The sequence below is a fragment of the Diorhabda sublineata genome, chromosome 7 (assembly GCF_026230105.1).
Source record: "Diorhabda sublineata isolate icDioSubl1.1 chromosome 7, icDioSubl1.1, whole genome shotgun sequence".
NCBI classification, from domain to species: domain Eukaryota; kingdom Metazoa; phylum Arthropoda; class Insecta; order Coleoptera; family Chrysomelidae; genus Diorhabda; species Diorhabda sublineata.
Genome location: NC_079480.1, coordinates 2,397,693 through 2,412,164, shown reverse-complemented (window position 1 = coordinate 2,412,164; position 14,472 = coordinate 2,397,693). Strand labels below are relative to the sequence as shown.

Here is a 14,472-nt window from a genome sequence, read left to right as displayed (position 1 = left end):
ATCAATGTGGAGTTATGGATTTTTGTAGGTTTTTGGCAATTTTTCTATATTCAAAGATCTATATCTCAGGTTCTAATACAGCTACAAAGTTCGTTTTGGTTTAAGAACACTCGCTGAAACACCTTCTTTCTTTTGAGTCTTTGAACACTTGAATCGGTTGAGTTGGAGAGCAGCTAGGCGCGGACATCAATGTGGAGTTATGGATTTTTGTAGGTTTTTGGCAATTTTTCTATATTCAAAGATCTATATCTCAGGTTCTAATACAGCTACAAAGTTCGTTTTGGTTCAAGAACACTCGCTGAAACACCTTCTTTCTTTTGAGTTTTTGAACACTCAAATCGGTTAAGTTGGAGAGGAGCTAAGCGCGAACATCAATGTGGAGTTATGGATTTTTGTAGGTTTTTGGCACAATTTTTCTACATTCAAAGATCTATATCTCAGGTTCTGATACAGCTACAAAGTTCGTTTTGGTTTAAGAACACTCGCTGAAACACCTTCTTTCTTTTGAGTTTTCGAACACTCAATTCGGTTGAGTTGGAGAGGAGCTAAGCGCGAACATCAATGTGGAGTTATGGATTTTTGTAGGTTTTTGGCAATTTTTCTTCATTCAGAGATCTATATCTCAGGTTCTAATATAGCTACAGAATTCGTTTTGGCTTAAGAACACTCGCTGAAACACCTTCTTTCTTTTGAGTCTTTGAACACTTGAATCGGTTGAGTTGGAGAGCAGCTAGGCGCGGACATCAATGTGGAGTTATGGATTTTTGTAGGTTTTTGGCAATTTTTCTATATTCAAAGATCTATATCTCAGGTTCTAATACAGCTACAAAGTTCGTTTTGGTTTAAGAACACTCGCTGAAACACCTTCTTTCTTTTGAGTTTTCGAACACTCAAATCGGTTAAGTTGGAGAGGAGCTAAGCGCGAACATCAATGTGGAGTTATGGATTTTTGTAGGTTTTTGGCACAATTTTTCTACATTCAAAGATCTATATCTCAGGTTCTAATACAGCTACAAAGTTCGTTTTAGTTTAAGAACACTCGCTGAAACACCTTCTTTCTTTTGAGTTTTCGAACACTTGAATCGGTTGAGTTGGAGAGCAGCTAGGCGCGGACATCAATGTGGAGTTATGGATTTTTGTAGGTTTTTGGCAATTTTTCTATATTCAAAGATGTATATCTCAGGTTCTAATACAGCTACAAAGTTCGTTTTGGTTTAAGAACACTCGCTGAAACATCTTCTTTCTTTTGAGTCTTTGAACACTTGAATCGGTTGAGTTGGAGAGCAGCTAGGCGCGAACATCAATGTGGAGTTATGGATTTTTGTAGGTTTTTGGCAATTTTTCTATATTCAAAGATCTATATCTCAGGTTCTAATACAGCTACAAAGTTCGTTTTGGTTTAAGAACACTCGCTGAAACACCTTCTTTCTTTTGAGTCTTTGAACACTTGAATCGGTTGAGTTGGAGAGCAGCTAGGCGCGGACATCAATGTGGAGTTATGGATTTTTGTAGGTTTTTGGCAATTTTTCTATATTCAAAGATCTATATCTCAGGTTCTAATACAGCTACAAAGTTCGTTTTGGTTTAAGAACACTCGCTGAAACACCTTCTTTCTTTTGAGTTTTTGAATACTTGAATCGGTTGAGTTGGAGAGGAGCTAAGCGCGGACATCAATGTGGAGTTATGGATTTTTGTAGGTTTTTGGCAATTTTTCTATATTCAAAGATCTATATCTCAGGTTCTAATACAGCTACAAAGTTCGTTTTGGTTTAAGAACACTCGCTGAAACACCTTCTTTCTTTTGAGTCTTTGAACACTTGAATCGGTTGAGTTGGAGAGCAGCTAGGCGCGGACATCAATGTGGAGTTATGGATTTTTGTAGGTTTTTGGCAATTTTTCTATATTCAAAGATCTATATCTCAGGTTCTAATACAGCTACAAAGTTCGTTTTGGTTTAAGAACACTCGCTGAAACACCTTCTTTCTTTTGAGTCTTTGAACACTTGAATCGGTTGAGTTGGAGAGCAGCTAGGCGCGGACATCAATGTGGAGTTATGGATTTTTGTAGGTTTTTGGCAATTTTTCTATATTCAAAGATCTATATCTCAGGTTCTAATACAGCTACAAAGTTCGTTTTGGTTCAAGAACACTCGCTGAAACACCTTCTTTCTTTTGAGTTTTTGAACACTCAAATCGGTTAAGTTGGAGAGGAGCTAAGCGCGAACATCAATGTGGAGTTATGGATTTTTGTAGGTTTTTGGCACAATTTTTCTACATTCAAAGATCTATATCTCAGGTTCTAATATAGCTACAGAATTCGTTTTGGCTTAAGAACACTCGCTGAAATACCTTCTTTCTTTTGAGTCTTTGAACACTTGAATCGGTTGAGTTGGAGAGCAGCTAGGCGCGGACATCAATGTGGAGTTATGGATTTTTGTAGGTTTTTGGCAATTTTTCTATATTCAAAGATCTATATCTCAGGTTCTAATACAGCTACAAAGTTCGTTTTGGTTTAAGAACACTCGCTGAAACACCTTCTTTCTTTTGAGTCTTTGAACACTTGAATCGGTTGAGTTGGAGAGGAGCTAGGCGCGGACATCAATGTGGAGTTATGGATTTTTGTAGGTTTTTGGCAATTTTTCTATATTCAAAGATCTATATCTCAGGTTCTAATACAGCTACAAAGTTCGTTTTGGTTTAAGAACACTCGCTGAAACACCTTCTTTCTTTTGAGTTTTTGAATACTTGAATCGGTTGAGTTGGAGAGGAGCTAAGCGCGGACATTCAATGTGGAGTTATGGATTTTTGTATGTTTCTGGTAATTTTTCTACATTCAAAGATCTATATCTCAGGTTTTAATATAGCTAGAATTCGTTCTTTTCTATTATAATTCGATGGATTCGATGCGAGCGAAGCCGCGGGTAAAAGCTAGTAAGAGATTATTTTGATCGGGTCTACCAGTTGATTTAAAACGGGATTCTAATCGCGCTCTGCCCTCTATCTCAGAAACTATTTATCGTATGAAAAAAAATTTCAAACAAAAGTTGTAGAGAATTTAATGTTCTACAATATTGAGTTTTGAAACAAGTTTTAGGATATCAAAGGAACAAGTTAAAACGACTTTGTAGCTGGGTATCTCGATTTTCCTAGGTGAACTACCTTAAATGACTGGACTAAAACACAATTAATAATGAATTAACTTAAAATAAGTGTCCCATTCATTTTCCTTTATGATGTTGATTGAATTTTTACTATCCAAAAAAAAAATAAAATTAAGAATATAGATAAAAAAAGTCGTATTTTGATAAAGACTGAACTAGGTTAAAAACGTCCAATTTTTGAGTTTAATTTCTACGTAAAATTATTGTTTATTCATTACTTGATGGACGCACTGTATATTTTTTTTTTCGAAAACGTGCTAACAAACGTAATTATCACTTCATGAATATACATTAAAGCACATTACCAAGATATATATCAAGCATGACTCATTTCGATTATCAGCAACATTATATTTTTAAATTTCGTTCTTCCCCTACTTCGGCCACGTGCTAAAGGAATTTCCAAGCGTGCATACGCGCACACCTTTTCTATCAGGCTTTATTTGTTCTTTGTTAGGTCCCTATATTTAAAAAAAAAAAAATATAATTCAAGTAATAGGGAAAGTCTTACATCTGCTCCGAAGGGTTGTTTTTGACCTTTTCGTAAGTGGTAACCAAACTTTATTTTTGTATCATATCACAATAAGAGGATTCAGATGCTTTATTGAATTCCATCATATAAACAAAGGATTTTAAACTAGACAATCAAGATCTTTTTTACATCATGATGACGGTTTTAGCTTAGGTTTTAATCCCTATTTCTTTAGATTGAACTTCGGAGGTTTTTCCATGATTCTATGGGCTCAGCTAGGTCATAATTTTTAGAAAGCGGGATCTACCTTCTGAATTTGATTCCTCTAGAACTTCTGAACACTTTCGGTTTAAGATATGAGCCTCTCTTTTTCGGCCGGTTCACGGATTCGGCTGTTTCTATCTTGGATAGAGAATGTGTTGTTTATTTTTGGCCCTAGCACTTTCCCGTTCTTTCATATCAGCAGCTGTGAGGTTCAAGTTGTTTTACTACAGTTCCACTGCCACAAGCGCATTGGTCGTTAAGAGTTCAGCAGCTTTTTGCTAGGTTATAATTTTTAGAAAGCTTGGATATTCCAGATTATCTCAAGTTCATGGTGACTTGAATAAGAAAGGTCGACGAGATATGGTTCCTATTTGTTTTTATGTGAAATCTGGTGGTAGGCGTTGTTTAGATTGGATTTCGGAGGTTTTTCCATGATTCTATGGGTCATAATTTTTAGAAAGCGGGATCTACCTTCTCAATTTGATTCCTCTAGAACTTCTGAACACTTTCGGTTTAAGATATGAGCCTCTCTTTTTCGGCCGGTTCACGGATTCGGCTGTTTCTATCTTGGATAGAGAATGTGTTGTTTATTTTTGGCCCTAGCACTTTCCCGTTCTTTCATGTCAGAAGCTGTGAGGTTCAAGTTGTGTTTCTACAGTTCCACTGTGATTTAATGCGGAGAATCCGCCTTTACAAGAATTAGTCCACAAGTTCAGCAGCTTTTTGTCAGAATACACATTGTAAAGCTTCCAAATCCACCGTATAACCCAGATCTGTCTCCGGTTGTTCCTGAAAACGAAAGTGCCAATAGAAAAGTGTCGATTGAGTTTATTTACCAGGGGTTTTGAAGACTTTAACATCGATAGATTACAAAGTGTACCAATTTCCATAAATACAACGTTTATAAACTAAGACACAAGTCGTATTTTAAAAACTACGCGTCGTTATATCTTTTATGTCATCAAATATGTCGTTAAACTGTGAGTTAATCGTTCAATTGATTTTACATTTATTAACATCCGAATAAATTGTATTGTATATCGATTAAGAATTTTTTTCCTATAATTTGAAACTCTTATGGTATTGCTTTTAATCAAATACTATCCTATCTATAAATAAATCAAGTTTTCCTCTGTAATTTTCTCCCGTAATAGTCGGAATGAAAGGTGTAATTTCGAAGGTGGAAAATTGAAAAAAATGTGATATAATTGAATGCTTGCGGTTTCATGAAAACAGTAATTGAAAAGGGAAATGCAATTTTTTTTCTCCTTTCAACTCAATTAAATTACAAATATTTGATGTTTTTTAAGAAATTATACGATGAAAACTTGAAATTTTTTATACAGTCGATCAAATTAATCTTCATTCTGATATCATTACATCATACAATCGTTATATATGATTTTAGAGAATCACAACTTTGAGTTGGCAACACTGTTTTATTTGATAAACCATTTACCAACTGATAGTTGCTTTTTGTGTGGCTTGCTTCGATATTTCATTCAAATTCAAATTTTTCATCAACATAATGGTTCTGTTCAAACTTCGAACAGAATTGAATCGTCGCTGTTCTCAGCAAATTAGACGTAAAGTTCTTAAGCTTGAAGCTTCCAAGATTCAATTTGTACAGACGTTAAATCCAAGCTCAAACTCAAATGAGCGCAGAAACTGCTGATGTAGTCAGAAACCATAATGATCAGAATGTTCCTGTTAATGATAAAACGCTACATCTTCAGGTAGTTCCAACAGAACTTGGCTAAATGCCACAAAGCACTGATGGATTCACTCAAAGACAGACAAAATACAATGTCGTAGGATTTATAATGATTTCTTGACTGTTTAGTGCTGAAAAAGCTTATGTAGTAGCACGCGTACGTTCATAAATTGAATTGATTAAACTAACAAGCAGAAATCTCATGGTACATTGTTATATATTCCGTTAATGCTGTTATTGTACCTACTTTGTTTTTTATAGTCGATAATGCTTGACTATATCGTGCAAGAGCAATCATATTTGCTCGGAGTTTCATTGTATCTTGTCCACGTTAATGCTTTGGAGATACAAATGGCCTTCGTCTTGAGTACCCCAAGTTTTGATGATTGGATATGTTGAAAATACAATTTTTGTGTGGAATTTTATTTTTACTTCATTGTTAATATGTACCAATTTATATCGATAGAAAAAGAATCGTCCTGTTCCATTCAACTTTCAGTCCCTTTATCCGACATCGACCTACTTGAGCATTCTCATGAATGAACGTGTGACGTACAGGAATAGGAAACGTGGGGTCTCGCTATCTCAAGACCTGTAAAGTATTGTAACTTAAGGAGGTCGAAGGACAGGTGTTATTGTACTGATAGTAAATTTATACGAGGTATTTACATTCACCTAAATAATTGAAAAAGGAAGAGAAACGCTAATATAATCACAAATATTGGATATTCAGATCAGATCAGATCAGATGGAGATTTATTCTCCAAAGCAAAGATATTTGAAAATAGAAGAAGAAGAATAGTAAAATATGAAGATATTAGACGTGTAATGAAAGTAAATCGTACCGTAAAAGGTAAGGCAAGGTATCTCCTAAGAATTGGAAGGAAAACGGATCCATTCCAGTGGATATCAACTTTATATGCATTTGATATAGTACAAATTAATGGAAATATTGAAGAGCAAAGGTATTGATGACGAAGATATACTAATTAAACTGGAATTAGACCAAAAATGATCTTATGAGTAAAAAACCTGAACAAGAAGGAGCAAGACAAAGTTTAAAATTGTTTCCAACTCAATTCAATACACAAAACTGAATTTTTAGTCACACAACGTTGCCAAAACAAACACACTTCTATCTGGGATCCATAATAACGAATTAGCTGGTTCTAGAAGATTAAATGGGGAGTAGCAAACATTTCTTCATATCGATCAACTTAATTTATGGTTAAAACTTGAATTTGATAGCAACAAACCATATCGAAACATGTACATAGATGAAAACAGACAAAACTAACAAAGAATCCGAAACGTCTAGGTCATGTGATGAGGGAAAGCCTTCAAGTCTTACAGCTCTCGAAGAGCTTTATATAGTTTTGCAGCAGGTAAAAACGTGTGAAATTGGATGAGAAGCTATCGATTATTCCAGTAATCGTAGGTAGAAGACAGGCTTTTATAGAGCAGCAGATAAAGAAGTGTAAAATTGGAAGAGAAGATTTCTGGCTTGTGAACATCAGAGATTGAATCTGATGCTTCAGTATTAGACTAAGAATCAAGGAGCCTGCTCAAAGGCGGAAAAACCGATAAGGCACAAATGATTCCATCTAGCATTAGAGAAAGAAGAGGGCCACGAAGATCGAGGATAGAGGACATTCAGCTTGCAGGTTTTGAACATAGAGATTGAGTAAACAGAAACAAGTTGTAGTTTTTTCATATCGACGTACACCCGTAACGAAAAGTTTCGATGAAAATCACTACATAAAAGTACAAATACTTTTCTATATAAGTTGCAATAACGAAGTTGCTGTTAATAAAGTGATTTTCATGTTAAGGGAAGAAGGCTATAAAATAAATAGTGTGGAAATATCTGATCGAATTGAGTCATCTCAATAAAAATTCCTTTCCATATTGGACGAATAGTTTCGATGGCGTTGAATAGGTACATAAAATACATTTTATATAGGATATTGTAGCAAGTGGGCACTTGTAAAAGAGAATTTTCCATTTATTATGACACAAAAATTTGTTTGGCGGTCATCAATAACGAAAGTTTGTAAACATGGAAAAATTGGTAATCGTTATGTGATTCAATACTTTTATTTGAAAGGTTGTAGCCCAACCCAATATAAAAGCTGAACTAGATTCTGTTCTGAGTAAGACTTCTCCTTCGTTATCAACAGTAAAATATTGGCTGGAAGAGTTTAAACGAGGCCGTACGACCTGCGAAGACCAGCATCGAAGTGGTTGACCAAATGAGGTGACGACTCCAGAAATGCCGAAGAAAATCAACAAAGCGGTACTGGATGATCGTCTACTGAAAGTTCATGAGCTAGTAGACATGATGGGCATTCCAAAAATTGTGATACATCACATATTAACTGAAAATTTGGACATGAGAAAGGTGTGCGTAAAATGGTTGTCGGGTTTGTTCACAATGGAACAAAAACTATGTTTCACAGAAGTAAAGCTGAATTTTTGCGTCGTTTTATAACCATGGATGAAACGGGGGTCCATCACTTACCACCCACAACAAAAGAACAATCAAAATAATTGGAGAACCGGCTTCAAAAAAGGCAAAGACTGTTCTATCTGTAGGCAGGGTCATGGCGTCGATTTTTTGAGATGCGCTTGAGATTATTTCCTTTGGCTATCTTGAAAAAAGAAGACTATCAACGGCGAGTGTTATGTGAACTTATTGGAATAATTGAGCGAAGAAATCGAGCAAAAACGGCTGCATTTGACCAAAAAGAAAGTGTTGTTTCATCAAGAAAACGCAACAACTCAAACATCGGACCGAAATTAATGAATTGAAGTTTGAATTGATACCTCACGCACCCTATTTGCCAGATTTAGCCCACTCGGATTATCTTCTGTTTCCAGATTTGAAAAAAGGGCTCGGTGGTCAGAGATTTTCCAACAATGAAGAAGTGATGTCGGCAGTTCATAGCTATTTTGAGGTGCTTGACGATTCGTATTTTATTGATTATATTGATAAAAAAAATGTGTAAATTCAAATCGAGTAGGATTCCTATGAAATTTGTTGTGCTAAATGCGAATCTGAAATACATTTTTCCCATTAACCCCTCAAAATTACAAAAAACTGAAAACATTTAGAATAAAAATTATTATTAGATATGTTTCTGGTATTTTTTTGCATAAAATATCAGTTTTAATTCTAAAAAAGTGAAAAATTGTGATATTTAATGCCACTTTTTAGTATTCAGCAAAAATCTACCATCATTGATAGCTAGTGTATAAACCCTGCAGGAAATTAAGAAACTAATTTGACATTTTCTATTACTTATCCATCCACAGTCGCCTTGTAATACCTAAATAATATAATGATAATAATTCATCATTATTATATATTCCAGATACACGAACGTATTCTGCGCGCTCTTTCTATAACCTAAGATGACTCCAAATTGTCTGAATTCAACTAGAGAAGTTCGCTGCATTTAAACCAGCGCAACGCAAAAGGTTCCGTGTAAATATATTTTCCGAACTGTTTGCTTCTTTAGAATGATTTAAAAATTATACTGTAATAGTGTGTATGATTTTGTAAAGTATGAAAGTTCTTTCTTAACTTAACGAATACGAGATTTTGTAAATATTGATACGAAGAAAAGAATGAAATATAAAATGGTGGGTATAACTAAATATCTTTATAGAAAAAACTGTTGTGAGTGAAAAGAAACTTTTACATACAATATATATGCCATAAATTATTGGATTTTTGGGCGGATGTAATTTGGGCGCTAAAGGATTAATGTACTTTTTACAACATGTAAACTAGGCGCCAAGACCGAAGGGTCATTTTAATCCTATGTGTATTTTGGGCGCTAACCGCCTGAAGTACACGATTTATGAAATACAGTTATTTATTAAATCACCGACATTTATAATAAGATATATTTTTGTATTTTTAGATTTTTTGCCTATTATCACTTAAGATCTGAAAAAAATTACCGTTTTTAAATGAAAAATCTGCCCTTAATAAAGTTTCCTCACAACATTTTTGTAATACTCTACAGAATAAAGTAAATTTTATATTTCTTTATATTTTTATTTAGTACTTAAGTACATATTACATATAAAATAAGAGATTTACATAACCTAACCTAACCTAACCTAACCTAACTTAACCTAACCTAACCTAACCTACTTAAAAATCAATCAACTTTCCCTCTATTGGGTTGTTTCATGACTCGACCAACCTGCACTTCTTAGCTTCGAAAATACATGTCGGATTATCTACCCTTCTTGGTCAGACAGGTAAAGAAGGATGCTTAGCGACCAAATTACACCCGCCGGGATTTTTTGATTGTGACCAAACTTTATGGTGGTGATACTCCTGGAATATTTCTCGATTGGATTATATATAACCCTTAGTAAACCCCTAGTTTAATAAACAATCTTTTAAGATGGTTTAACCTGTTTGAGTTTCGAATACATTTTTAAAAACTGCGAAGTTTAAAGATGCTAAAAGTAAAGTAGTAGAATGTAGTAAAATCTCAGTAAAAACTTTGAGTAGTGCATGGTGGTTGAAATTTGACGAAACCGACAAAATTTCTACAATTGGTGGAAAATCAACATAAACGATGTAGATTACGTATTTAATGAGCAGAAACACGAGGAATAAGCAATAAAACCTGCGTTCTACCACTGATATATGCAGGTACCAAGTGGTCGCGTTTATTTTATCGAAGGCAAAATATGTAATCACAGAGCGATTGTTATATTCAGATCCCTTCGGCCAGGTGTATCTTCGTCTGAGATGGGGGGGACCACGCGACCTACTACTAGAGCAGCTGTCCTAGGGTGGCACCCCATCAAAAACCGGCTATTAAAGCACACATGCCATGACGTATGCATGCGTATGTGTCGCGTAGGTACGTGCACATTGTTACGGCTCTGCAAATATGTAAATGCATACCAATTACACTGAAAATAATAATATATAAAGAAAAATCATTATAAATATCACGTATTAATAGTATTTATATTATTCAACAAGCGTATAATGATGACTAGTAACCACGAGGATGTTAGTGCGACACTAACCTAACCTAACCTAACTTAACCTAACATAACCTTACTTGGTGGACGCTAATAGGCTCAAATCGAAAATTCTGTTTATTCGAATAACCATTACACCAAAAATATGGTTCAACAATGAACATAATTTGGAATAAAACAGTTTTTTAAATCAATTTTCCGGATGAAGATTATCGACATAATTGTGTACCTAATGCTCGATATGTTTTCCAACTAAGGCCTTGTGAGAATCCACCATAAAATTAATTAACTACGACAAATCGGAAAACAGAATGATAGAAACGAAACAGACAGATCTGTATAAAAATTTATGATGTGCACGTCATGTTGACATATTTTGGATAGTTGCTCACTTTTTTATTAACCCCACGAAGGTGGCGCTAGAGCATCTGGTTCCCAAGATCTTTATTTCAAAAATTTTGAACAATATAAAAACGTAATTCTCTTCATGAGGAATTGCTGGACCAACTTATGGCTTGAAACTGTCATTCTGGTTATTTTAATAATCAGTGCACCCATTATTATTCTGATACCAAATAGCTAAATTGAAAATAAGTACTTTTAACTGACAATATATTTTCTAAACATTTTATAACTATATTTTAGGATAATTTTCCTCTTGGTTTCCAATAAGAATAAAATATCTGGAGATTTACTTGATATATTCCCTGAAAAATATGATTTCTAACTAACTAAAAAATGGTTAGGTTAGGTTCTGTTTGGGTTAGGTTAAGTTAGATTAGGTTAGGTTAGGTTAGGTTAGGTTATGTTCTGTTTGGGTTAGGTTATGTTCTGTTTGGGTTAGGTTAAGTTAGATTAGGTTAGGTTAGGTTAGGTTAGGTTATGTTCTGTTTGGGTTAGGTTAAGTTAGATTAGGTTAGGTTAGGTTAGGTTCTGTTTGGGTTAGGTTAAGTTAGATTAGGTTAGGTTAGGTTAGGTTCTCTTTGGGTTATGTTAAGTTAGATCAGGTTAGGTTAGGTTAGGTTCTGTTTGGGTTAGGTTAAGTTAGATTAGGTTAGGTTATGAGGTGAAATATTTCTATAAGAAGTAACTACAGTATTTCAGCATTAAAGTTTATTAGAGCTAATGATAATTTCTAACTTATGAGTAACAGTACAGAAAAACATCTTGTCCACATTTACATCGCTCACCAGATTTAGTCGCTGGTGACTTCCAGCTCGTTTCGAAACTAGTTGGCGAAACGTCAAGGAGAAATAGTTATTTTCGTCGAAACCACAAGAAATATTCAAGCAAACGATAATTTTTCTGTTAAATCCAATTAAGAAAATCGTTAATGAGAAGTCGACTCATTTGTTGATACTGAGAAAAAATGGTTAGGTTATGCTCTGTTTGGGTTAGGTTAAGTTAGATTAGGTTAGGTTAGGTTAGGTTCTGTTTGGGTTAGGTTAAGTTAGATTAGGTTAGGTTAGGTTCTGTTTGGGTTAGGTTAAGTTAGATTAGGTTAGGTTAGGTTCTGTTTGGGTTAGGTTAAGTTAGATTAGGTTAGGTTAGGTTAGGTTAGGTTCTGTTTGGGTTAGGTTAAGTTAGATTAGGTTAGGTTAGGTTAGGTTCTGTTTGGGTTAGGTTAAGTTAGATTAGGTTAGGTTAGGTTAGGTTCTGTTTGGGTTAGGTTAAGTTAGATTAGGTTAGGTTAGGTTAGGTTAGGTTCTGTTTGGGTTAGGTTAAGTTAGATTAGGGAAGGTTCGGTCAGGTTCTGTTTGGGTTAGGTTAAGGTAGATTAGGTTAGGTTAGGTTAGGTTCTGTTTGGGTTAGGTTAAGTTAGATTAGGTTAGGTTCTGTTTGGGTTAGGTTAAGGTAGATTAGGTTAGGTTAGGTTCTGTTTGGGTTATGTTAAGGTAGATTAGGTTAGGTTAGGTTGGGTTCTGTTTGGGTTAGGTTAAGTTAGATTAGTTTAGGTTAGGTTAGGTTCTGTTTGGGTTAGGTTATGAGGTGAAGTATTTCTATAAGAAGTAACTACAGTATTTCAGTATTGAAGTTTATTAGAGCCAATGATAATAGTAAAAAGATTATTAATTATGATGTCAGGACACTACTACTGATTCGATCGGTAGAATCCTAAATGTTTTCACGTTAGATCTAGCAAATCTATTCATAGATTCAATTTTAGAATAAGAATGAGAATAATTATTCAAATTTCGTATTTTTTGACATCTCGTAACGCCATAACTAAATGCTTATTTTTTACTTTTCACATTTTCTTATGAAGTAATAAAATTTCATTTTTTCTTAGTGTATATTGTGTGTGTATTGTTACGGGGTTATGTGCATATAAATGAACTCCTATTAAGTCTTTCCATTCATCCCTGACAACCCCAGATATTGCACCAGCTATTATTCTTTAAGGGGAGATACAGAAGAGATTTGTAAAATTTGGCACCGTTCTGGCTTTAACTGCAGGCATTTTTATTTGGGACGATGCCAGGCATTAACAAGTAGGTAATTCATCGAGCTCATACTATTTTCTAGGGCGTAACGAAAATATTAGAGATGTAACACAAGTTTATAAGGTTAATTAACTGTTATTTCAATGTATATTGTGTCAACTTCGTTATTGTCAAACATCGATTGACATTTTTCGTTCGCGTAAATTTTTTGTTTGTGTATGAGTTGATGATTTCATAAAAAAAATTCATGTTGCCAATTGAAAATGGCCGATCAATTTACGGAACAATTCGTAGCCGATATTAAAAAGGTATTCAATTTTTTTGACCGAGAAGGTAGAGGCTTCATCAAATCTCATCAATTAGGGACATTAATGAGAGCGTTAGGTGTTAATCCAACGGAAGCGGAGCTCTTGGTGTTTATAAAAGAAATCGGTGAGACTATTTTTTTTTTCATTCCACCGAAATATATATTAATTTTTGATTACCGTAGTTCCCGAGCAGGATGGAACGATAAACATCGACTTTCCAGAATTTTTAACCTTCATGGGAAGACAAATGAAAAATATAAAAGATGAAGAAGAATTAAGGGAAGCTTTTAGAATTTTTGATAAAGATGGTACAGGGTACATATCGGCGAAAGAACTACACCATATAATAACCCATCTGGGAGAACCTTTGAGCAGAACCCAAGTTAACAGAATGATGATAGATGCGGATACTGACGAAGATGGACAAATTAATTATGAGGATTTTGTAACATTGATCACTAGTAGTTATAAAATGAAAAGTAATTATTCGTAATATGCATCAGTTTTGGTTTTATTATAATTACCTAAGCGACGTAGCGACGAGACAAATTTCTTGGATAAATATCAATCTAATTCACATAAAGTATTAGAATCATTCATAATTCAGAGATTTATTATTGATTTAATGGATTTGTTCAAGAAAAACATCAATAATTGATCATATATTAAAATATACGTAACTATTATTATAAGTGAGGTTATGTGTAGTTATAAAAATGTGTTGTACTGAATACCTAATATGATTAAGACTACTATGAGATCTTATTAAGTCTTTTATAAAATATTTTTTAATTATGCACCTGGTTAAAAGAGTGTAACAGCGTTAACAGCGTTCTCTTCTTCTTACCTAGTAAAACTACAACATGACAGAAATTATTATTGATTCTGGTAAACTCAATTCATTAATAAAGCGTTTTATAGTTGATTATTCATTCACTCAATGGTTCCAATGAATAATTAGTTGTTTTGGTTACTTTGAGGTTAAAAAGAACTGCTACGAAAATATTTTCACCGAGGTCGATTCCTTATTAGGCGGATAACCCCCAAAAAACTCTTTCTAGTCGCTAAAAAATATTAATCTTTATATTTTC

The 14,472-nt window shown here is 34.1% G+C and overlaps 1 protein-coding gene across 1 annotated transcript; it reads left to right on the top strand.

Moving 5' to 3' along the window:
• The first annotated feature begins 13,444 nt into the window (after positions 1-13,444).
• On the top strand, positions 13,445-13,874 carry LOC130446836 (calmodulin-like). Its single transcript, XM_056783323.1, has 2 exons — positions 13,445-13,505; positions 13,564-13,874. The coding sequence occupies exons 1-2, from the start codon at positions 13,445-13,447 to the stop codon at positions 13,872-13,874; spliced, it is 372 nt and encodes a 123-aa protein (XP_056639301.1).
• The last annotated feature ends 598 nt before the right edge of the window (positions 13,875-14,472 follow it).